The sequence below is a fragment of the Aedes aegypti genome, chromosome 3 (genome assembly GCF_002204515.2).
Source record: "Aedes aegypti strain LVP_AGWG chromosome 3, AaegL5.0 Primary Assembly, whole genome shotgun sequence".
Taxonomy (NCBI): Eukaryota; Metazoa; Arthropoda; class Insecta; order Diptera; family Culicidae; genus Aedes; species Aedes aegypti.
Window position 1 is genome coordinate 50,774,494 of NC_035109.1, and position 23,774 is coordinate 50,798,267.

The following is a 23,774-nucleotide window of genomic DNA, read 5'->3' on the forward strand; positions in this document are numbered from 1 at the left end:
GACCAACGTAGACCTTGCTGCAGTGAGGACAACTGATTTTGTAAACGGCAGCCTTCTTCAGTGTGTCAACCGGATTTTTGGTAGAGCCTAACGCCTCGAGGAATCTGAGAAAAATTCATGAAGAACCCGTGAAATAGTCGCGTTATGAAGGCTTCCTGGAACCTCTGAAACTTGGCAAGCAGAGAAAGATAGAAAGTGACTTTAGATACCATTTTATACGCACAAGGAACGTTCGGTAGTTTGTAGGCAATCCAAGGCCGCAAACGCAATGCCTTCAAATAATTTCTTCCATTCTGTATTTGCTTCATCTTAAATGGCTAAACAATTCTCTATACACTATACACAATCACTTTCTAGTGCTAAATATTTGCTCGCATTTGCGCGCTTTATCGCGTGTTTTTTTTTTAATCAGAAATCATCACCGCTCGATTACGTGTACCGAGCTTCGAAAATGCCAGTTGGCATTTAGTATTGTAGTATCTTTGTATCTCATTTATATGGTTTTTCGCTCTCTTCTATTTGTTGCTTGCCTAAGATCACTTGAGTGTTTTGTTTTTTGTTTCTTCTTTAAATTCAAGATTACAAATATTCGTTCTCACTTGGATAATTCTGTGTCTTTGCTGCCCATCGGACCGCAACGATTAAACCTTGAATAATCTACGACTGCGATCCTAATGAATATTCATTTTCTCAAGAAACAAAGTGTTGCTGTCCAATAACGAATTCGATTCAGATTTTTTTGTACAATTAATTCGAATATATAAACAATACGCATTTTTTTCTGACGATCACCGACTACTCTTGAGCGAGTAGCAGGGTACTTGCTGCCCTCAAAAACAGAGAGGATCAACTAAATTCTACCGACAAAAACGCTTCACAATTACAACTACTAGTTCTATGATAACGTAATAAAGTTGGTATCCAGTGGTTCCGATCGTCCGACATTCGGTATCAGAGCACTTTCAAGTAGTGGTGGAAACCCATCTTGGAAATTCTTATACACAATAGAGGGGTCATGGGGTCAAGCCCCTACCGTTCAGTCGCTTAGTTTTGGGGTATCGGAGACCACCATTACAAACGAAAGTGAAAACACAATTCAGCAAAGGAAGAACCCTCCCAATTAGTCCGGACGGTAGATCGGAGTTTTGGGTATGAACTCTATCAGCAGCACGTACTCCATCATCGAGTTGGAGTCGCAGTGCTGCTTGCTAAGCCGCCAGTGAAGACCCAGTTTGTGGTACAGATGGCTGTTCTCCCACTCGAGCAGCTTGTTCATAGTGTGTTGAGTCTAAAACAAGGATCAGAAACCATTAGCGATTAGTTTGACCTTCTTCTGGGACAAGAAACCACTTACCCTCTTACTTAAACATATCACAGGCCATAGGGAACATCCGAGGGTGCAACAGCAGCACACACAGCCGCAAAACAGCCACTTCACGTTGACCGGAAGTGTCTTCTTGAGGACCGCATTGATCCGCAGGATGGTGGCTTTGAACTCTTCGGGGGCAACGCGCGACACCAGACCGGCTGGGAACTGCACGTTGAAGCGATTGCTCAGACCGAATCTGGAAAAAAGGGAAGATGAGAATAAGCAGGAACGTTAGTATACCATGTTTTACAAAATTCAGCATATTTTTCCAAGGCATGACATGATGGCAGATCCAATAAGAATATCAACAACATTAGATTCCAGCAGTTTAATAAGCAAATTCAAGCAGAATCACAACAGGATTCGAGCATAATAATGATGGGATTCGAGCAGCATCATGATGGGATTCGAGCGAAATTCTATCGAGGTTCGAGCAGAATCCTTATGGGATTCGGCAGAATACTTACAGGATTCGAGCAGAATCCTGATGGTATTCGAGCAGTATCTTGAAGGAATTCTATTATAATCATGATAAGGTTCGAGCAGATTCCTGAAGGGAATAGAGTAGTTTTGATGGGATGGGAATCTAACAGAATCCTCATGGGATTCGAGCAGAATCCTTTTCGAACTTTAACGGGACTCTTGTAGAATCCGGTCGGGATTCTTGTAGAATCCTGTCGGGATTCTTGTAGAATCCGGTCGGAATTCTTGTAGAATCCGGTCGGGATTCTTGTAGAATCCGGTCGGGATTCTTGTAGAATCCGGTCGGGATTCTTGTAGAATCCGGTCGGGATTCTTGTAGAATCCGGTCGGGATTCTTGTAGAATCCGGTCGAGATTCTTGTAGAATCCGGTCGGGATTCTTGTATAATCCTGTCGGGATTCTTGTAGAATCCGGTCGGGATTCTTGTAGAATCCGGTCGGGATTCTTGTAGAATCCGGTCGGGATTCTTGTAGAATCCGGTCGGGATTCTTGTAGAATCCGGTCGGGATTCTTGTAGAATCCGGTCGGGATTCTTGTAGAATCCTGTCGGGATTCTTGTAGAATCCTGTCGGGATTCTTGTAGAATCCTGTCGGGATTCTTGTAGAATCCTATCGGGATTCTTGTACAACCTGTCGGGATTCTTGTAGAATCCTGTCGGGATTCTTGTAGAATCCTGTCGGGATTCTTGTACAACCTGTCGGGATTCTTGTAGAATCCTGTCGGGATTCTTGTAGAATCCTGTCGGGATTCTTGTAGAATCCTGTCGGGATTCTTGTAGAATCCTGTCGGGATTCTTGTAGCATACTGTCGGGATTCTTGTAGAATCCTATCGGGATTCTTGTACAACCTGTCGGGATTCTTGTAGAATCCTGTCGGGATTCTTGTACAACCTGTCGGGATTCTTGTAGAATCCTGTCGGGATTCTTGTAGAATCCTGTCGGGATTCTTGTAGAATCCTGTCGGGATTCTTGTAGAATCCTGTCGGGATTCTTGTAGAATCCTGTCGGGATTCTTGTAGAATCCTGTCGGGATTCTTGTAGAATCCTGTCGGGATTCTTGTACAATCCTATCGATCCTGGGATTGGAACAGAATCCTGACAAGATTCGAACAGAATTCTGACGGGATTCAAACAGAATCCTGACGGGATTCGAACAGAATCCTGACGGGATTCGAACAGAATCCCGACGAGATTATAACAGAATCCTGACGATATTCGAACAGAATCCTGGCAGGATAGGAACAGAATCCTGACAAGATTCGACGGTATTTGAACAGAATCCTGACGGGATTGGAACAGAATCCTGACGGGATTGGAACAGAATCCTGATGGGATTGGAACAGAATCCTGACGAGTTTCGAACAGAAACCTGACGGGATTCGAACAGAATCCTGACGAGATTCGAACAGAATCCTGGCAAGATTGGAACAGAATTCTGACAAGAACAAAACAATCCTAACGAGTTTCGAACAGAAACCTGACGGGATTCGAACAGAGTCCTGACGAGATTCGAACAGAATCCTGACCGGATTCAAACAGAATCCTGACGGGATTCGAACAGAATCCTGACGGGATTGGAACAGAATCCTGATGGGATTGGAACATAATCCTGACGAGTTTCGAACAGAAACCTGACGAGATTCGAACAGAATCCTGACGAGATTCGAACAGAATCCTGGCAGGATTGGAACAGAATTCTGACAAGATTCGAACAGAATCCTGACGGTATTCGAATAGAATCCTGACGGGATTGGAACAAAATCCTGACGGGATTTGAAAACAATTCTAACGAGTTTCGAACAGAAACCTGACCGGATTCGAACAGAGTCCTGACGAGATTCGAACAGAATCCTGACGGGATTCGAACAGAATCCTGACGAGATTCGAACAGAATTCTGACCGGATTCGAACAGAATCCTGACGGGATTCAAACAGAATCATGACGGGATTCGAACAGAATCCTGACGGGATTCGAAGAGAATCCCGACGAGATTATAACAGAATCCTGACGGGATTCGAACAGAATCCTGGCAGGATAGGAACAGAATCCTGACAAGATTCGAACAGAATCCTGACGGTATCCGAATAGAATCCTGACGGGATTGGAACAGAAGCCTGATGGGATTGGAACAGAATCCTGACGAGTTTCGAACAGAAACCTAACGGGATTCGAACAGAATCCTGACGAGATTCGAACAGAATCCTGGCAGGATTGGAACAGAATTCTGACAAGAACAAAACACATTGGATTGGAACAGAATTCTGACAAGAACAAAACAATCCTAACGAGTTTCGAACAGAAACCTGACCGGATTCGTACAGAGTCCTGACGAGATTCGAACAGAATCCTGACGGGATTCGAACAGAATCCTGACGGGATTTGAACAGAATCCTGACGGTATTCGAACAGAATCCTGACGGGATTCGAACAGAATCCTGACGGGATTCGAACAGGATCCTGACGGGATTCGAACAGAATCATGACGTGATTCGAACAGAATCCTGACGAAGGATTCGAAGAGAATCCCGACGAGATTATAACAGAATCCTGACGGGATTCGAACAGAATCCTGGCAGGATAGGAACAGAATCCTGACAAGATTCGAACAGAAACCTGACGGTATCCGAACAGAATCCTGACGAGATTCGAACAGAATTCTGACCGGATTCGAACAGAATCCTGACGGGATTCGAACAGAATCATGACGGGATTCGAACAGAATCCTGACGGGATTCGAAGAGAATCCCGACGAGATTATAACAGAATCCTGACGGGATTCGAACAGAATCCTGGCAGGATAGGAACAGAATCCTGACAAGATTCGAACAGAATCCTGACGGTATCCGAATAGAATCCTGACGGGAATGGAAAACAATCATGACGAGTTTCGAACAGAAACCTGACGGGATTCGAACAGAATCCTGACGAGATTCGAACAGAATTCTGACCGGATTCGAACAGAATCCTGACGGGATTCGAACAGAATCATGACGGGATTCGAACAGAATCCTGACGGGATTCGAAGAGAATCCCGACGAGATTATAACAGAATCCTGACGGGATTCGAACAGAATCCTGGCAGGATAGGAACAGAATCCTGACAAGATTCGAACAGAATCCTGACGGTATCCGAATAGAATCCTGACGGGATTGGAACAGAAGCCTGATGGGATTGGAACAGAATCCTGACGAGTTTCGAACAGAAACCTAACGGGATTCGAACAGAATCCTGACGAGATTCGAACAGAATCCTGGCAGGATTGGAACAGAATTCTGACAAGAACAAAACACATTGGATTGGAACAGAATTCTGACAAGAACAAAACAATCCTAACGAGTTTCGAACAGAAACCTGACCGGATTCGTACAGAGTCCTGACGAGATTCGAACAGAATCCTGACGGGATTCGAACAGAATCCTGACGGGATTTGAACAGAATCCTGACGGTATTCGAACAGAATCCTGACGGGATTCGAACAGAATCCTGACGGGATTCGAACAGAATCCTGACGGGATTCGAACAGAATCATGACGTGATTCGAACAGAATCCTGACGAAGGATTCGAAGAGAATCCCGACGAGATTATAACAGAATCCTGACGGGATTCGAACAGAATCCTGGCAGGATAGGAACAGAATCCTGACAAGATTCGAACAGAAACCTGACGGTATCCGAACAGAATCCTGACGGGATTGGAACAGAAGCCTGATGGGATTGGAACAGAATCCTGACGAGTTTCGAACAGAAACCTGACGGGATTCGAACAGAATCCTGACGAGATTCGAACAGAATCCTGGCAGGATTGGAACAGAATTCTGACAAGAACAAAACACATTGGATTGGAACAGAATTCTGACAAGAACAAAACAATCCTAACGAGTTTCGAACAGAAACCTGACCGGATTCGTACAGAGTCCTGACGAGATTCGAACAGAATCCTGACGGGATTCGAACAGAATCCTGACGGGATTTGAACAGAATCCTGACGGTATTCGAACAGAATCCTGACGGGATTCGAACAGAATCCTGACGGGATTCGAACAGGATCCTGACGGGATTCGAACAGAATCATGACGTGATTCGAACAGAATCCTGACGAAGGATTCGAAGAGAATCCCGACGAGATTATAACAGAATCCTGACGGGATTCGAACAGAATCCTGGCAGGATAGGAACAGAATCCTGACAAGATTCGAACAGAAACCTGACGGTATCCGAACAGAATCCTGACGAGATTCGAACAGAATTCTGACCGGATTCGAACAGAATCCTGACGGGATTCGAACAGAATCATGACGGGATTCGAACAGAATCCTGACGGGATTCGAAGAGAATCCCGACGAGATTATAACAGAATCCTGACGGGATTCGAACAGAATCCTGGCAGGATAGGAACAGAATCCTGACAAGATTCGAACAGAATCCTGACGGTATCCGAATAGAATCCTGACGGGAATGGAAAACAATCATGACGAGTTTCGAACAGAAACCTGACGGGATTCGAACAGAATCCTGACGAGATTTGAACAGAATTCTGACCGGATTCGAACAGAATCCTGACGGGATTCGAACAGAATCATGACGGGATTCGAACAGAATCCTGACGGGATTCGAAGAGAATCCCGACGAGATTATAACAGAATCCTGACGGGATTCGAACAGAATCCTGGCAGGATAGGAACAGAATCCTGACAAGATTCGAACAGAATCCTGACGGTATCCGAATAGAATCCTGACGGGATTGGAACAGAAGCCTGATGGGATTGGAACAGAATCCTGACGAGTTTCGAACAGAAACCTAACGGGATTCGAACAGAATCCTGACGAGATTCGAACAGAATCCTGGCAGGATTGGAACAGAATTCTGACAAGAACAAAACACATTGGATTGGAACAGAATTCTGACAAGAACAAAACAATCCTAACGAGTTTCGAACAGAAACCTGACCGGATTCGTACAGAGTCCTGACGAGATTCGAACAGAATCCTGACGGGATTCGAACAGGATCCTGACGGGATTCGAACAGAATCATGACGTGATTCGAACAGAATCCTGACGAAGGATTCGAAGAGAATCCCGACGAGATTATAACAGAATCCTGACGGGATTCGAACAGAATCCTGGCAGGATAGGAACAGAATCCTGACAAGATTCGAACAGAAACCTGACGGTATCCGAACAGAATCCTGACGAGATTCGAACAGAATTCTGACCGGATTCGAACAGAATCCTGACGGGATTCGAACAGAATCATGACGGGATTCGAACAGAATCCTGACGGGATTCGAAGAGAATCCCGACGAGATTATAACAGAATCCTGACGGGATTCGAACAGAATCCTGGCAGGATAGGAACAGAATCCTGACAAGATTCGAACAGAATCCTGACGGTATCCGAATAGAATCCTGACGGGAATGGAAAACAATCATGACGAGTTTCGAACAGAAACCTGACGGGATTCGAACAGAATCCTGACGAGATTTGAACAGAATTCTGACCGGATTCGAACAGAATCCTGACGGGATTCGAACAGAATCATGACGGGATTCGAACAGAATCCTGACGGGATTCGAAGAGAATCCCGACGAGATTATAACAGAATCCTGACGGGATTCGAACAGAATCCTGGCAGGATAGGAACAGAATCCTGACAAGATTCGAACAGAATCCTGACGGTATCCGAATAGAATCCTGACGGGATTGGAACAGAAGCCTGATGGGATTGGAACAGAATCCTGACGAGTTTCGAACAGAAACCTAACGGGATTCGAACAGAATCCTGACGAGATTCGAACAGAATCCTGGCAGGATTGGAACAGAATTCTGACAAGAACAAAACACATTGGATTGGAACAGAATTCTGACAAGAACAAAACAATCCTAACGAGTTTCGAACAGAAACCTGACCGGATTCGTACAGAGTCCTGACGAGATTCGAACAGAATCCTGACGGGATTCGAACAGAATCCTGACGGGATTTGAACAGAATCCTGACGGTATTCGAACAGAATCCTGACGGGATTCGAACAGAATCCTGACGGGATTCGAACAGAATCCTGACGGGATTCGAACAGAATCCTGACGGGATTCGAACAGAATCATGACGTGATTCGAACAGAATCCTGACGAAGGATTCGAAGAGAATCCCGACGAGATTATAACAGAATCCTGACGGGATTCGAACAGAATCCTGGCAGGATAGGAACAGAATCCTGACAAGATTCGAACAGAAACCTGACGGTATCCGAACAGAATCCTGACGGGATTGGAACAGAAGCCTGATGGGATTGGAACAGAATCCTGACGAGTTTCGAACAGAAACCTGACGGGATTCGAACAGAATCCTGACGAGATTCGAACAGAATCCTGGCAGGATTGGAACAGAATTCTGACAAGAACAAAACACATTGGATTGGAACAGAATCCGACAAGAACAAAACAATCCTAACGAGTTTCGAACAGAAACCTGACCGGATTCGTACAGAGTCCTGACGAGATTCGAACAGAATCCTGACGGGATTCGAACAGAATCCTGACGGGATTTGAACAGAATCCTGACGGTATTCGAACAGAATCCTGACGGGATTGGAACAAAATCCTGACGGGATTTGAAAACAATCCTGACGAGTTTCGAACAGAAACCTGACGGTATCCGAACAGAATCCTGACGGGATTGGAACAGAAGCCTGATGGGATTGGAACAGAATCCTGACGAGTTTCGAACAGAAACCTGACGGGATTCGAACAGAATCCTGACGAGATTCGAACAGAATCCTGGCAGGATTGGAACAGAATTCTGACAAGAACAAAACACATTGGATTGGAACAGAATTCTGACAAGAACAAAACAATCCTAACGAGTTTCGAACAGAAACCTGACCGGATTCGTACAGAGTCCTGACGAGATTCGAACAGAATCCTGACGGGATTCGAACAGAATCCTGACAAGATTCGAACAGAAACCTGACGGTATCCGAACAGAATCCTGACGGGATTGGAACAGAAGCCTGATGGGATTGGAACAGAATCCTGACGAGTTTCGAACAGAAACCTGACGGGATTCGAACAGAATCCTGACGAGATTCGAACAGAATCCTGGCAGGATTGGAACAGAATTCTGACAAGAACAAAACACATTGGATTGGAACAGAATTCTGACAAGAACAAAACAATCCTAACGAGTTTCGAACAGAAACCTGACCGGATTCGTACAGAGTCCTGACGAGATTCGAACAGAATCCTGACGGGATTCGAACAGAATCCTGACGGGATTTGAACAGAATCCTGACGGTATTCGAACAGAATCCTGACGGGATTCGAACAGAATCCTGACGGGATTCGAACAGAATCCTGACGGGATTCGAACAGAATCATGACGTGATTCGAACAGAATCCTGACGAAGGATTCGAAGAGAATCCCGACGAGATTATAACAGAATCCTGACGGGATTCTAACAGAATCCTGGCAGGATAGGAACAGAATCCTGACAAGATTCGAACAGAAACCTGACGGTATCCGAACAGAATCCTGACGGGATTGGAACAGAAGCCTGATGGGATTGGAACAGAATCCTGACGAGTTTCGAACAGAAACCTGACGGGATTCGAACAGAATCCTGACGAGATTCGAACAGAATCCTGGCAGGATTGGAACAGAATTCTGACAAGAACAAAACACATTGGATTGGAACAGAATTCTGACAAGAACAAAACAATCCTAACGAGTTTCGAACAGAAACCTGACCGGATTCGTACAGAGTCCTGACGAGATTCGAACAGAATCCTGACGGGATTCGAACAGAATCCTGACGGGATTTGAACAGAATCCTGACGGTATTTGAACAGAATCCTGACGGGATTGGAACAAAATCCTGACGGGATTTGAAAACAATCCTGACGAGTTTCGAACAGAATCCTGACGAGATTCGAACAGAATCCTGACGGGATTCGAACAGAATCCTGACGGGATTCGAACAGAATCCTGACGGGATTCGAACAGAATCCTGACGGGATTCGAACAGAATCCTGACGAGATTCGAACAGAATCCTGGCGGGATTGGAACAGAATCCTGACGATATTCGAACAGAATCCTGACGAGATTCGAACGGAATCCTGACGAGATTAGAACAGAATCCTGACGGGATTCAAATAGAATCCTGACGGGATTCGAACAGAATCCTGACGGGATTCGAACAGAATCCTGACGGGATTCGAACAGAATCCTGACGGGATTAGAACAGAATCCTGACGAGTTTCGAACAGAATCCTGATGGGATTCGAACAGAATTCTGACGAGATTCGAACAGAATCGTGGCAGGATTGGAACAGAATCCTGACAAGATTCGAACAGAATCCTGACGGTATTCGAACAGAATCCTGACGGGATTGGAACAGAATCCTGACGAGTTTCGAATAGAAACCTGACGTGATTCGAACAGAATTCTGATGAAATTCGAACAGAATCCTGACAAGATTCGAACAGAATCCTGACTGGATTCGAATAGAATCCTAACAGGATTCGAACATAATCCTGGCGAGATTCGAATAGAATCCTAACGGGATTGGAACAGAATCCTGGCGGGATTCGAACAGAGTCTTGACGGGATTCAAACATAATCCTGACGGGATTCCAGCAAATTCCTAACAGCATACAAAGAAGGATTCTTATTACAGAAATGCATTCATATTAATATTAGCGCATGAAATAAATCAAACTATAAACAATCAATGAACAATTCAAACTTTGCAATTCAAAGATAATAATCCGCGCTTCTCCAATCACCCAAGTCTCAATCAAACCCCACGTCAACACCGTCGCTTTCGGTCAAAACAATTCGAGCACTATTTCACCTTGATTGGGACGCATTAATTTGCTCACCTACTTTGGTTTTTCGCGCTAGTTGCCGCCTTACGAGCTACCCGTCCGTCACGCATTTTATTATTACACGGTGGTTGACTAGGTTAGTCAGTCGGTCGGTCTTTCGGTCAACGTCAAAGCCACTCGCCACAGTCAGTCCCACAATCGTGTGTGCGGCACATGTACGGCTTTTAGCTGGGGTTTCTGGTTACCGTAAAACGGGGGTAACTTTGATAATCCTCATCCAAACTAATGGTTGATATCATTTCAGTTGGAAGTTGATCAAAGAAGGTTAAAAGAGAACGTAAATTCTATGTTATGCAATACAATATTGAATTTTTAAAAAAATTACAGATTACGACCAAATACGAATTACATAAGGTAAAAAGAGAATTGCATACCGCTAGGCGTTTAAAAGTAATATATAAATGTCTTACATTGTTCATAAAAACAAGCTTTATTTGTAAAAATGCTTTTCGCTAAGAGATCTAAGACAGGATTCAATCTCTACCATATTTAAGCTTTCAAGAATAAATGACGATTTCTTTAAACAAATTTAAAATAGTCATCGTACAATAGATTATTCATAAGTTTACCAAAAATGCTAAATTACCCTCAATATACTAATATCAAGCTTGGAATGATCTCTATACCGATGAAAATGGGCTTGACAAGTATTATGCTGAGCGTTGCCAACCTTCCAGATTTGTCTGGAATATTCAAGATTTTTAGGCCCCATTTAAAAAATATCTGGGAGATCCAGATAAAATGTTGTAATGAAGGTGTTGTAAGGTTTTGTAATGAATTTGTAAGGTTCTCCATATACGACATAGGAGATCCTGACTTTTTTAGACAAAATTTTCAAATTCTTTCAGATTTTTGGAAAAATTACTTGGCATTCCTTGTCATGCTCATACTATTTACTTCTATATTTGTTTTGCTTGACTAATCAAGAGACATTTTGTTATTTCATTGACTAAATGACCTGATTATCATATCTATCAAGTTACAAAATGATCAAAGACACCCCGTTCTACGGTACATACATATGTGCACGGTTTAAATGGCCGAATAATACCGAGCGAGGCTTTACCTGTGTATATGCATTGCAATTGGGCGCCAAATGATGGCGAGGAGGTGTGGCGCAATATCAAAAGGTTTTGCATGGATTTTATGGTCTCTTCTGGCTCCTTGGGTCGTGATTTACGAGCTTACCGGTCACGGAGATGTGTATTAAATATTGATTTTAGGACGGGTGGCAGGCTACCCGGCGTAGAAAAAAGGGCTGTAATGCGATGTCGATAACACAATTGACAGCTGATTGCCGAGGATTGTGCTTTGGTGGCCAATGCGGTGATGTAATTTTGGAATGCGATTTTCTATTGTAATCTTTTGGGTATATAACTTTATGATTTGTAACAAAATTCGTCAGTTCCTCTCAGTATATTGAACAGAGGGTTCTACAGGATATCCAACCAAGATTCTGCAAGAACATCCAGCAAAAACTCTATAAGAATATCCAAAATGGATTCTACTATGGTTCTGTAAAGATTACACTCGAATCCATCCAGGATTCAATTCGGAGAAAACCCCATCAGAATTCGATTTAAGTCCTACCAGGATTGTGCTCAAATTCCGTCAGGCTTCAAATATTGCGGCAGGATTTTTTCGAGTCTCGTCTGAATTTTCGTAACTCGATCGGATTCAGTTCAAATCCAATCAGATTATGTTTCAATTCCGTTCGAACTTCATCAGATTCTGTTAAATTTTTGATAGGATTCTATTCAAATCCTATGAGGTTCCCATAAAGATTTTGTACAAAACCCGTAACGCTTCTGTTCGAATCCCGTCATGATTTTGTTCGAATCATGTTTGAATCACATCCCATAAAGATTCTGTTCGAATTGCGTCAGTATTTTGATCGAATTGCAACAGGATTCTGTTCAAATTTCTGTCAGGATTATTTTCGATTTCCTGTCAACATTCTGTTTACTGTTCGAATTCAGACAGGATTCTGTGTTAACCCTGTTAGGATTCTGTTAAAAGCCTGTCAGGACTCTATTCGAATCCCGTCAGGATTCGGCTTCAACCCCCTCAGGATTCCGTTCGAATCTCGTCAATATTCGATTCGAATCCCGTCAGGATTCAGTTCGAATCTTTTCAGGATTCGTTTTGAATCTCTTCAGGATACGATTAGAATTTGTCCATCTTCGATTCGAATCTCGTCAGAAAAAATCGAACAGAATCCTATCGGGATTCGAACAGAATACTGACGTAATACGAACATAATCCTGACGAATTTTGACGAGATCCGGACAAAATTATGACGAGATTCGAACACAATCTTGATTTTGTTTGAATCTCGTCTGTGTTATACTCGAATCCCGTCAGGTTTCTGATCTAATCCCGTTAGGATTGTGTCCGAATTCAACCAGGATTCTACTCGAATTCTGTCAGGATTCTGTTCGAATCGCGTCTGGACACTATTGGGATCTGTTCGATTTTACATGAATCCGGAAAAGATTCTACGAGAATTAGAAAATAATGCAACATAAAATTATAGAAATCCCTGACGAAAACCAAGAGAGGTCCATAAGAAGTTTGAGAAATTCACTCGAAGGACCATCTGATGGAATTCGAGCGATTTTCATACGATCCCGAGCAGCAGAAAGGGGATTATCCCTCACTCAACTCCCAAGGAAAAATAAAAAAAATACGGAAGTTTGGTTTTGGAAGATATTTGAAGAAAAGGCCCTGGAAACAGAACAATTTCGTAAACATTATTAGGAAATCACAATATTTTTTCTGTTTAAATTGATGCTGGATATATCTATGGAAAATTCTTTGAAAAACTTCAAACCGAAGAATCAGCACGATTTACGGAATTCCAAATACTTCACTTACTTCCTTTAAACCATTTACGTAATCCCTTTCAGAGAAAAAGAACTCCTGACTGATTTCATGTAAAAATTTTTACATTTACTTGCAGGCGATCCTTCATAGTTTTCTGGAAATATTTTCGACGGATATCTAACAATGCTCTCGGAAAGCTCATGGTGAAATTTTCATGTTCACATTGAAGTATGAAGCGTATGACAATGTTTCTTAAATTTTGGAATATATTCCGATACGATACCTGAGGTAACTATTGATGAACTCCTGAAAAGACTTTGACTAAATGCTGTCGGGATTTTGCTGGGATCTTTACAAAAACCTTATCTGCAAGACTTTTGCAGGATATGGGCAATATTCTTTTGGGATGTTCCTAAGTGGAATTTCTGCGAGATACTCGATAGACTGGCTAGATTCTCGGTATATTTCTAAAGAGGTTCCAGACAAAATCTTTGGATATGCCTGTTATTTGGGGATATCTGTTGATCCATTCTATGATCTTTGGTAAATCTTTTGTGAAATCTTTTCTAAAGCGCTGGGCAGCCCTTTGCAAAATTGTGTTCGAATCTCAACAGAAATCCTTTCTTATTATATTAAGATTTTGTTCGTATTCCTTTCAGATTCGTTTAAATTCTCTCCGGACTCATATTCGAATCCTGTCCGGATTTTGTTTGAACGTCATAATAAGATTCTATTCGAATCGCGTTCGGAATCTGTTTGAATTCCATCAGGATTCTGTTCGAATCAGGTTATCATTATGTTCGAATTCCGACAGGATTCTGATACGATGCCGTCTAGATACTGTTCGAATCCCGTCAGGATTCTATTAAATCACATCAGGCAGTTCGAACCCCCCATCAGAAATTTTATTTCAGAAATTTTATTTTGATCAAGAGATTTTTCTATTACTAGCTATGTGATTATTTGAGCATTTCCCCAAGATCTCCAAGAAATTTTCGTAAGAATTCCTACAGGAGTCACTGAAGGTACTAGCAATGAAATTACTCAAGGCGATCAAAATTAAAACTTGTCTAAAATAGGACATTTTGTATGAGGATCGTCTTATTTTGACACAACTGAAGAGAGGTTTCTTGCAAGATTAGGTACTTACATAAAAAAATAAGATTAGAACACGAATCAAAGGCAAGCTCCCTGAGAATTCTACACTGAGGACAAATTTTCCATGCCTTTCATGTGCCCAGAACATAGATGTTTGCAATGAGGGTAAATGAATATTGTTAAAATTAACAGTATGGAATCAGTAAATGAAAAATCGAATTTAGTACTATACCATTTAATTCCACTAGAGTTTGTATTCTTTGACAGATCCGCGTATTTCGATACGCGTAACTGTAAGGCCGTCTTGAGTGTCATGTACTAGACTCAACTTGTCAAGTGGAATTAAATGGTATAGTACTAAATTCGGGTTTTCATTTATTTATAGGTATTCCACTGAACAGCTCAAATATTTATTATCAGCATAAAATCGTCAAGTTCTTTAAGCAGAGGCTTCAAATTTAACTGTTCTATGTGCAGAAATTCATGAATTTCCACAACAAACGCGCATCTACTAAGTAGAGAGTAGTGAATAGTTGATTTTAATCATTTATTTGTTTTATTTGGTTGTAAATTTGTCAAAATATATTTTTTAGTATCGAAGAACAGATAAAAAGTGAGGTTACGAGTCGTCCCTGTTCTTATGCGATATACTACAACAGCGTTTCCCAACCGGTGGTCCGCGGATCCCAAGGGAGCCGTGATGACCTCTCATTGCCGCAATGCCATTGCAACAAAAGGAGTTAATTTTAATGAAAAATCAATAAGTTGAATACATAAGTTAAATCCTGATAAGTTAATTGAAATTGATATCAAGTTCACTCTCAAAGCCATTAAAACTATGCTTGAAGAAAATCTGGCAATAAAAATGCTCACTGGATTTATTTCTTAGAAGCAGCGCTGTTCTCTTTGCATTTTTTTCAATATCTAAAGTGTTGGTGAGATCTTTGAAAAATCTTGGCCGACATTTTATAAAAAAATCTCTTTTTCCTTCTGTTTCCACTCGAATTAATGCACTGGCAATGCTATGATGAATTCAACTCGGAGCTAAAAAAAAGTACTAGATAAAATTGAATTGTTTGGACTCTCTCGAAATTGTTGGCAGATTGCTTAGAGATATCTGTCTGGATTCATATTTCCCCAAATGGACTTCCCCGACTTCGATAGATTCTTAATGACATCCTGACGGATTGTCTCTTGGTTATTTGAGCATGTGTCCGTTTTTTTCTGGAAATTTTTCTACGATGCACAAGTAAGAATGCTCATCTAATGGTGCTTTGCTTTTTTTAAGATCTTTGGAGAGTAATCTTAAATATAATACAGTGCAAAATTTTTGAAGAATTTTGAAAGATCTTACCAGGGATCTTGACGGTTTTCTCGTAGAATTTTTGGTCAATTTTTTTGTGAATTTGTTTTTTAATTTCGTTGAAAATTCATATATTTTTGGAGAAACTTCTACGATTCCATTGCAAATTTTGTATTGAATGCGCCTAAGATCTTAGACAGAAACGTCTCTTTAAAAAGAATATCCGACAATAACATATTTTACAATATGTTGATAACAACTTTTACAATATGTTGATAACAACTTTAAACACCACTTATTGGATATTCAATAAAAGTTCTCTTAAAATTCATGTTAAAACATTAATGTTTATGTTTGTCACTACAGTCGACTCTCCACATCTCGATGTTCTACATCTCGATATCTCTCCCTATGTCGATGATTACTTCGGTTCCTTCGTTCTGCATATACTTTCACTCTCCATATCTCGATATCCTCCTTATCTCGATATCCATATATCGATGTGATTTTCGTTCCCGCTTTTATCTCTGTATGTCGATATGCCCATTATCAAAGGTAACTAGACTGGATTTTAGGAGTTTAAAACAATTTGCGAAGCCAAAATGACGTCTGTTTGTTTTTGATTTTCCTGGTAACGGAGTGATTTTCAATCCAGTATTCATTAAAAAATTGTTCTATGTCTCGATCTCTCCCTATCTCGATGGTCCCTTCGGTATCGAGATGTGGAGAGGCGACTGTATCACCATGAGTATGACCCAGTCTTCAAAAAAATCCCTTTCCAAGAGCTGCTAAGATTTAAAATCACCAGAGCAAAATTTGTTTCGCGCGCATTTTTGGTTCAAATCCAGGCATGTAATGAATCATGCCACGTGCATGGGAGGATTGAATCCCAGGATTCAACCCTAGATCAATTGTTTGATGGTAAAATAAATCGAGTCAGCATTGATATTTCTAGCAATGTTAACCGAAAATTCTTGTCTGACAGGTCGTTTGTGATGAGTCTGTCGATATATATCGATATATCTAATATGAATAAAATTATATTAGAATTTCAGAATTGACTTCCGTGACAGAATGTCTGAATTTACCTAACATAGTGCTGTGACGCTCAAATATTCGACTTGATACACTACACCAAGGCTAGTAGTGACCGCCAGTAGGGCCAACCACTAGGGTGGTTTGATACAACTCTTGAACGTTTCTGACGACGGATATAATTTTCCCTAATACTGCGCCTCTCATTCCATAGGTTTGGTTCAACCCGATCCTCATTGAAATGTTGAATGTTGAAATGTTGAGCTTGTTGTATTCGTGCATTCAATTATTGAGCTCCTGTGAGCTTATGACAGTGATTCAATCCTAAGATTGAATCCCGGCACAAATCCCGCACGCTGAGATTGAAACAATCAGGATTCAAAACGATCCTGCTCATTGAGATGAATTCAAAGCATGCTTATTTAAATCTTGGAGCAGAAGGATGATCTTAGAAGACTGGTATGACCCTGAGAGAGACTCGCGAAGAGGAAAAATATCAACGTCATATGCAGCCCAGATTCCCCTCTCACGAAACGTCAAATGCAGCCAACCGTTTTTATGGCTGAAAAAGTGAAAAGTATTGTGTTCAAAGTAAACTGTTATTAAAAACCTCAGTCGGCGGAGCAGTTTTTTCCAAAGTTGCTGATAAATCTAAGCAGAAGATTAATTATTTCTAATGTCTGCTACGTTTGCTGGCATGAAATTTCACTCAAATGGCTATTTATGATTCGATGTGATGCAAACTTAATCATTTTTTGCTGAGAGGTTCATGTGAGGATTTGAACAGCATGCGCATAATTGGTATGCGCATGCGCATAATTGGTATGCACAAAGTGGAATAAGAAAAAAACTCAGCAATCACAGAAAAAGAAGACCGTCTTCGCGAGTCTCGTCTCAGGTATGACCTATAAAGATGAATTCTAGGAGCCGCGGAATCTTTCTAGGACCTAAAAAGGCTCCGCAAGTCTTAAAAGGTTGGAAACCACTGCACAACTTACAATCGACGTGTAGGACAACTTGTTTTTTGAAGAGATTTGTGTAATATTTTTAAAGTGTTTTATTCTCTGCTGAAAGACACTGCTACATCGTTAAAGCAATTTGATAGCTTAAAACTGTCATGTAAGTTTTCAGGATTTTGTTGATGCTTTGGTCTTGTTTAAACAAGTAGAGTAAATAAAATGAGAAATGCATATTTATTTACAGTGTTTTGAGAAACTCAAATTCTCATAGCTCACGATTGAAATTTTTCAGCAGTCAGTTGACTAATCTGTTTGACTCATTGTCTCATATTTCTACAGTTTACTCACACACAATGTAAGGATTGCTTGTTAGTGTGGTAGAATTATAGTAACCCTTTTTAAAGTTAACAACAACCTAGGGGTTTCATTTGGAAATCTTATAGCAAACTCCTCCTACATCTCTTCGTGACATACTTGGAAGTAAATTTTATCCCACTTTGAAATCAACACTTGTAACATTTGCTGACCCACACTCATTCTGATCAAGAAACAGAAGCGATTTTTTTTTTCTGTGGTATGTTTGCAACCAAAGGGGTGTACAATGGTCCAATAGATTATAATTAGGTTGTTAAAGGCTACATTATCAGAAAATATAAAAGTTATTACCAATTGTATGCAAAACATAAATCACCCGAACAACTCGATACTGTTGCATTCTGTGAGTGTTGCTGCTCTTGAACGCTCTCGTGCCATGTACCAAACGAGAGAGTGAATGTTTACATTCATAGGGCTCTCCAAATGTGATGTGCCACGAACTGTTATGGTTCGCAAACTGTAACACTCTCAGAATATGGTTCGATCGGCTTATTCTGATCGAAATCCAAACACTGGTGATCAATCAAAGGGGTTTTTCCTCTTCCAAAATTTTAGTTAAAATAAATAAATAAATTAATTAATAAAAAATACGGTTTTCGTGAGTTTTTGACAGGCTTAATTACTAAATCATTTTTGACGGCATTTTTGACTCAACTGCTTGACTTCATTTGCTTTTTATCATAGCTTATTAGTGTGCGAAAGAGTTTAGGAAGAAAAAAGATCAATTCGATATGTGGATGGAAAGTTATGGGGAACCCTTTCCTTAAGTAACTCATCTTTCCCCTCGTTACACTACATTACATGTATTATTTCGCCTGTATAGGAGGTATTGTCTGCCAAATCACATGTAAATTTGACAAACAGTATACACACTTAGATTAAATTACTGGGGTCGGTAAAATTTTACTGGGTTTTGGAACTACCGAAAAAGTCAGTAAAATGAAAACTGTCGCCACGCGTAATTGAAAAGCAAATTTCACAATGTTTTATTTTTTATCGATATATAATATAAAAAGAAAACTCTCTGCAAAATTTCAGTGAAAAATCTCTGTTTTTCGATTTCATTTTTTTTTAGTTTACTGACTTTTTCGGTGGTTCCAAAACCCAGTTATTTTTACCGAACAGATTGAGTGTGTATGCGGATTTTCCCGGGTGTATTTCTAAGCATTATGTAAGCATTCAAAAATCAGCGGGTTTTTTTAAGCAGGGAGACTCGTAACCTCACTTTTTACCTGTTCTACGACACTAGATATTGATATTTTGACTAATTTGATGTCTAGTGCAGAAAATAAATGCTTAAAATCACCTATTTAAATCATTTCCTATTATGTTGATGAGCAATTGTTGTAAAAACCATCAATTTCTATTCGTAGAACAGATATATTTGAGGTTAGGGAATCGCCACTACCTTTAAGAGATTTTGCAGGAATTCAAAAGCAAATTTCAGATTATTCTATATCTGTAGCTAAGTTATCAGTACACGCTACGCCAAATGTGCAAGTATTTGGCTATGCATAAAACAAAATATATAAATCGCAGAGGCGATTCCTTAACCTCAAATCTACCTGTTCCACGATTAGAAATTCTTGAATTTTAGCAACAAATTTGCATGTAATGAGGAGAGATTTGATGGAAAGTATGATTCCTATAATTAACTTTTAGATTTATAATCTAAATTTGCCGAAATAGTCACTTTTAAAGTCGTAGAACAGGTAGAAAGTGAGGTTACGAGTCGCCACTGATAAATCGATCAACCCATGGAACATTCACTTCGTAGTTGATACTCCGCGATCAATCAGGATAGTGATATTGCACAGAGAACAACTCAGATGAAGCATGGATTTTAGCTTTTTACAATCTTCACTGTACAATCAAACTATCCTGGATAAGTAGCCCATCATTCGTTTTTGAAGCCATGTTCAGGGATAGGAAATGTACTGTAGCAAACATTTACCACCTCGACATTCACATTTTTCTACACGACCATCCAAATCCAAAGTAAACCATGACCGTTCAAAACAAAAAAATGTCACGGCTCTTCAAAACTGTAATCTTCTTCTTGCCAACGTTTTTTCAAACCCGAATGCGAAATGACTCGAGCACAGTGGTGACACGATTTTTCCGGTTTTCGGGGTTTTGCACTTTTGCTCGATAAAGGCAGCATGAAATGGAACTTGTTTATATGTATTGCAACGGAATGATTGTGCTCTTGCTATTAGCGCTTATAGATTTCAATTAGTTGAAAACACGAGCGAAATATTAGCAATTGAATTATTTAACATTTTTTTTCAATCATTCACCTCGAGATGGCTATCCGAAAACGATCATAGTGGAGAGACAAAAATTTTCAAGCAGTGTGTGAACCGTTGGCAGCGCAACGCCTGACGGTATTGATGCTGCTGCTGCTTTGTGTTTTGGTGGACTGGCAGAATCGATGAACTGTGGTAAATAGTGGTCACAGCTCCCAAGCCTGGCCATGTTGAAATTGCTACTTGCAATTTCAAGGTAATAAAACTTAATCTTCATAGTTGATATTGACAAGAAAAAGTATCTCTATATGTATTTACATACAGAAAGTATGCTGATACTTTTTCAACTACTTCTCTGCAATACCAAATCATTTTCATTAACTCGAAATTGAGACATGATTTAGAAACAATCATCAACGACGCGTATAAATTTCAATGAAGCCTACTTCGTCTTAATATTTCTAGATTGATAACGGCGCAGGCCACGTCCTTATATCTATCGGGAAAAGGATGGAATGTTAATTAAATAGCCGTTGTTGCTATGAAACTGGAGAATCTCCTGCATTTCCCACAGCTGCTTTGGAAGTGGAACTGTTTTATTAGTAATGAATAAGGTATTCAACCATAAGCATACCCACTGTGGTAAGCGGTTAAGTCGATTTATTCAATTCTAGCGATAGTTAGAACTGATGATATTTGATATCATTATCAAGGATGACGAATAGAGATGGAGAAAGAGAACTACAGTTAAACCTCCATGAGTCGATGTTCCATGACTCGATATCGACTCATGGAACCATACTAGAAACCAAATTTCATGGCTGCTATGATGGTCCCTTGAAACAGCTTTCCAATGGATTTCTGTTCTATGACTCGATATTTCCATGAGTCGATGGTCCCTTCAATATCGACTGATGGAGGTTTCACTGTATTGGACGAATGTTGCAAATATGAGAAAGTGGTGGACCTGGGATTGAATTCTACTTGGGAAGCAGAAGCGATAGCCATTAGACTACCAAATCTGCCTGTATTTGGCTAGGCATAACTCAACAGACAAACATCGGTTTTAACTCTCACAAAATCTTTGCGATGTAAACAATTGTTTGGCTCTGTATCATTCCAAGCCAAAGATTTGTCATAATGCACTGATAGCTTTAGATTTTGTTTAACAAATAATTAGAATATGCGACAAGTTCGCTTCAAATTTTAATATTCCGAAATATTCGATTCCGAAGCTTCAGGAATTTAAAATCATATCAACTTCAAGAATATTCAGAATCATTAACCGTGTTGATATAAGGTGTTAATTAATGTCAGAATGCTCCTAATTAGTAGATTTTTGATCTTATCTTTGCAATGCGTAGAAAGACTTTTTTACCTTGGGACAGCGAATCTCCGGAACATTATTTGTATCTTAATAATTTGAGGAGTTCAAGGATTCGTGAACACTGGAAAGAGGCATGACCTAGGACAAAGCGCCGTAAAACAACCCCACAAGGACGTAACTTGTTTTTCATTCAAGTTTCATTACGTTGATTGCTGGTTAAACAATAATATTTGTCTGTACTCACACTGTCATATTTCCTGCCCCACGTATGACGATCGGATCCGGCACCATCTGAACGTGGCCCTCCTCCAGATCTTCCGGCTCGGCCAGTTCCTGTTCCTCGTATATCGCATCGAAATCGGCCATCTTCTTCGTTCTGGCTCTCTCAAATTTCGCCTCTTGCCACAAAGAATCGCACAAAGTCCACCGAAACACTCGATATATTACGTTTCTTTGTTCTTCCGCACTTAGGGCCCTCTGTCAGCCAATTTCAAACTGAAGCGTTTACGATTCTTCTTCCATCGCGCACACAGTGTTCGATTGGATTGGATGATGGTGTTGTGGCAATGTGACGACTACTAGATGGATTCTCTCGCAGATTACAAACTTTCAGCTGACGATGTTTGGCTCCGCCGTCTTGTGTAACCACAGTAGGCGCAGAACGTGAATCGGGGTTACCGTCTGCTGGCCGTCACTGTTTGTTTCCCTCGAAGGTTTTTTGCTCTCGTCCGTCGAACGCAGTAGTCGGGTAAACAAAAGGTGCTGATACATTTACGTTGGCAAAGGAAGGAGAAAGGAAAACATTCCCCCCTTTGCCACTACAGCATTCTTGGGCCTGTGATGTGCTCGCTGCCTGTGGGATACTCAATTGCCCCCTGCCCACAACTCTTCGTCAATATGGTCCGAGCAGCTGATGTTGTTGATCCCCTGGCCCCGTATCCTTGAACCCCTTTTCTTCGCACACTTGGATGTTTTCTGTAGACTTTGTTGCTTTCACGGCACACTTGGATCTTTTCTAGCACTCACTGAATGACGACATCTTCTTCGGTCTCTCTACGCCCGACCCACGTAACGTAACGTTGTTGGCCTGCTTGGATTGGTTTCACTAATCAAACTTCTAGTCCATTTTCCCTTTAGTTGATGCGTAATTTGTTTCACTTTAGTGTGGTGGTTGTTGACGCAATCCTCCCACCAGAACACTGCTGCAGAAGGCGAGACCAGTCTACAACACGATACCTGCAGATAGATTCACGTTATTCCTGAGTTTTTTTCTGTTTCTTTCTTCCTATTTCCCAATCTAGGTAGGCTGTGAGACCTTCGAGTGCCACAACCACCAATTTTCAGCTTTGGCTGACCAAAGCTTGACAGAAGACGAACGTAACCACCATCACAACTGACTGACTGCCTGACTGATGTGAAGCAAAAAATTTTGTTTCATCGACGGTGTTGTTTCGGAATCACCGTCTCTCCGTCCGTAATGCAACTACATGGCCACTACCACACAAAGAACGATACACTGTGCGCGAATGTATGTATTCAAAGCGATACCACCCACAGCATGCGTTGAAAAAGATTAAAGCAAAAGAAGAGCAATTGTGTTTATCGGCTTGGTTTTAAATAAGTACAGGGAACTTTATTGATCATTACAATTGTCGTAAAGGTATTTTACGTTTGCTAAATCCAACACCCAAGTAACCTAATAGTGCTATTGTTTAGCGTATATTCCCTATTTTAACAAAAAGGCGAAATAGCAGACTAGTAGTTACTTGTGAATTTTGTTGTGAAAACACAATTATAGAGAAACCTACATGAGATAAGGTACCGTGGGGCAAGTGGGTAATGAATTTTGCATAGCTGGGAT

At 40.8% G+C, this 23,774-nt stretch overlaps 1 protein-coding gene across 5 annotated transcripts in view; it reads right to left on the reverse strand.

Moving 5' to 3' along the window:
- Positions 1-273: 273 nt before the first annotated feature.
- Positions 274-23,774, reverse strand: part of LOC5571237 (cysteine-rich hydrophobic domain-containing protein 2) — a 51,132-nt gene continuing 27,631 nt past the window's right edge. The window contains exons 1-4 of one of the 5 annotated variants that reach the window (XM_021855263.1): positions 23,299-23,316; positions 22,158-23,149; positions 1,355-1,565; positions 274-1,288 (exon numbers count right to left, since the gene is read on the reverse strand). In XM_021855263.1, coding sequence (XP_021710955.1) covers positions 1,121-1,288; positions 1,355-1,565; positions 22,158-22,279 — 501 coding nt within the window. In that variant the 5' untranslated portion in view covers positions 22,280-23,149; positions 23,299-23,316 and the 3' untranslated portion in view covers positions 274-1,120. Of the gene's footprint in view, positions 1,289-1,354; positions 1,566-22,157; positions 23,330-23,774 lie in introns of those variants that run through there. The other 4 variants (XM_021855262.1, XM_021855261.1, XM_021855260.1 and 1 more) reach the window with 4 other exon arrangements.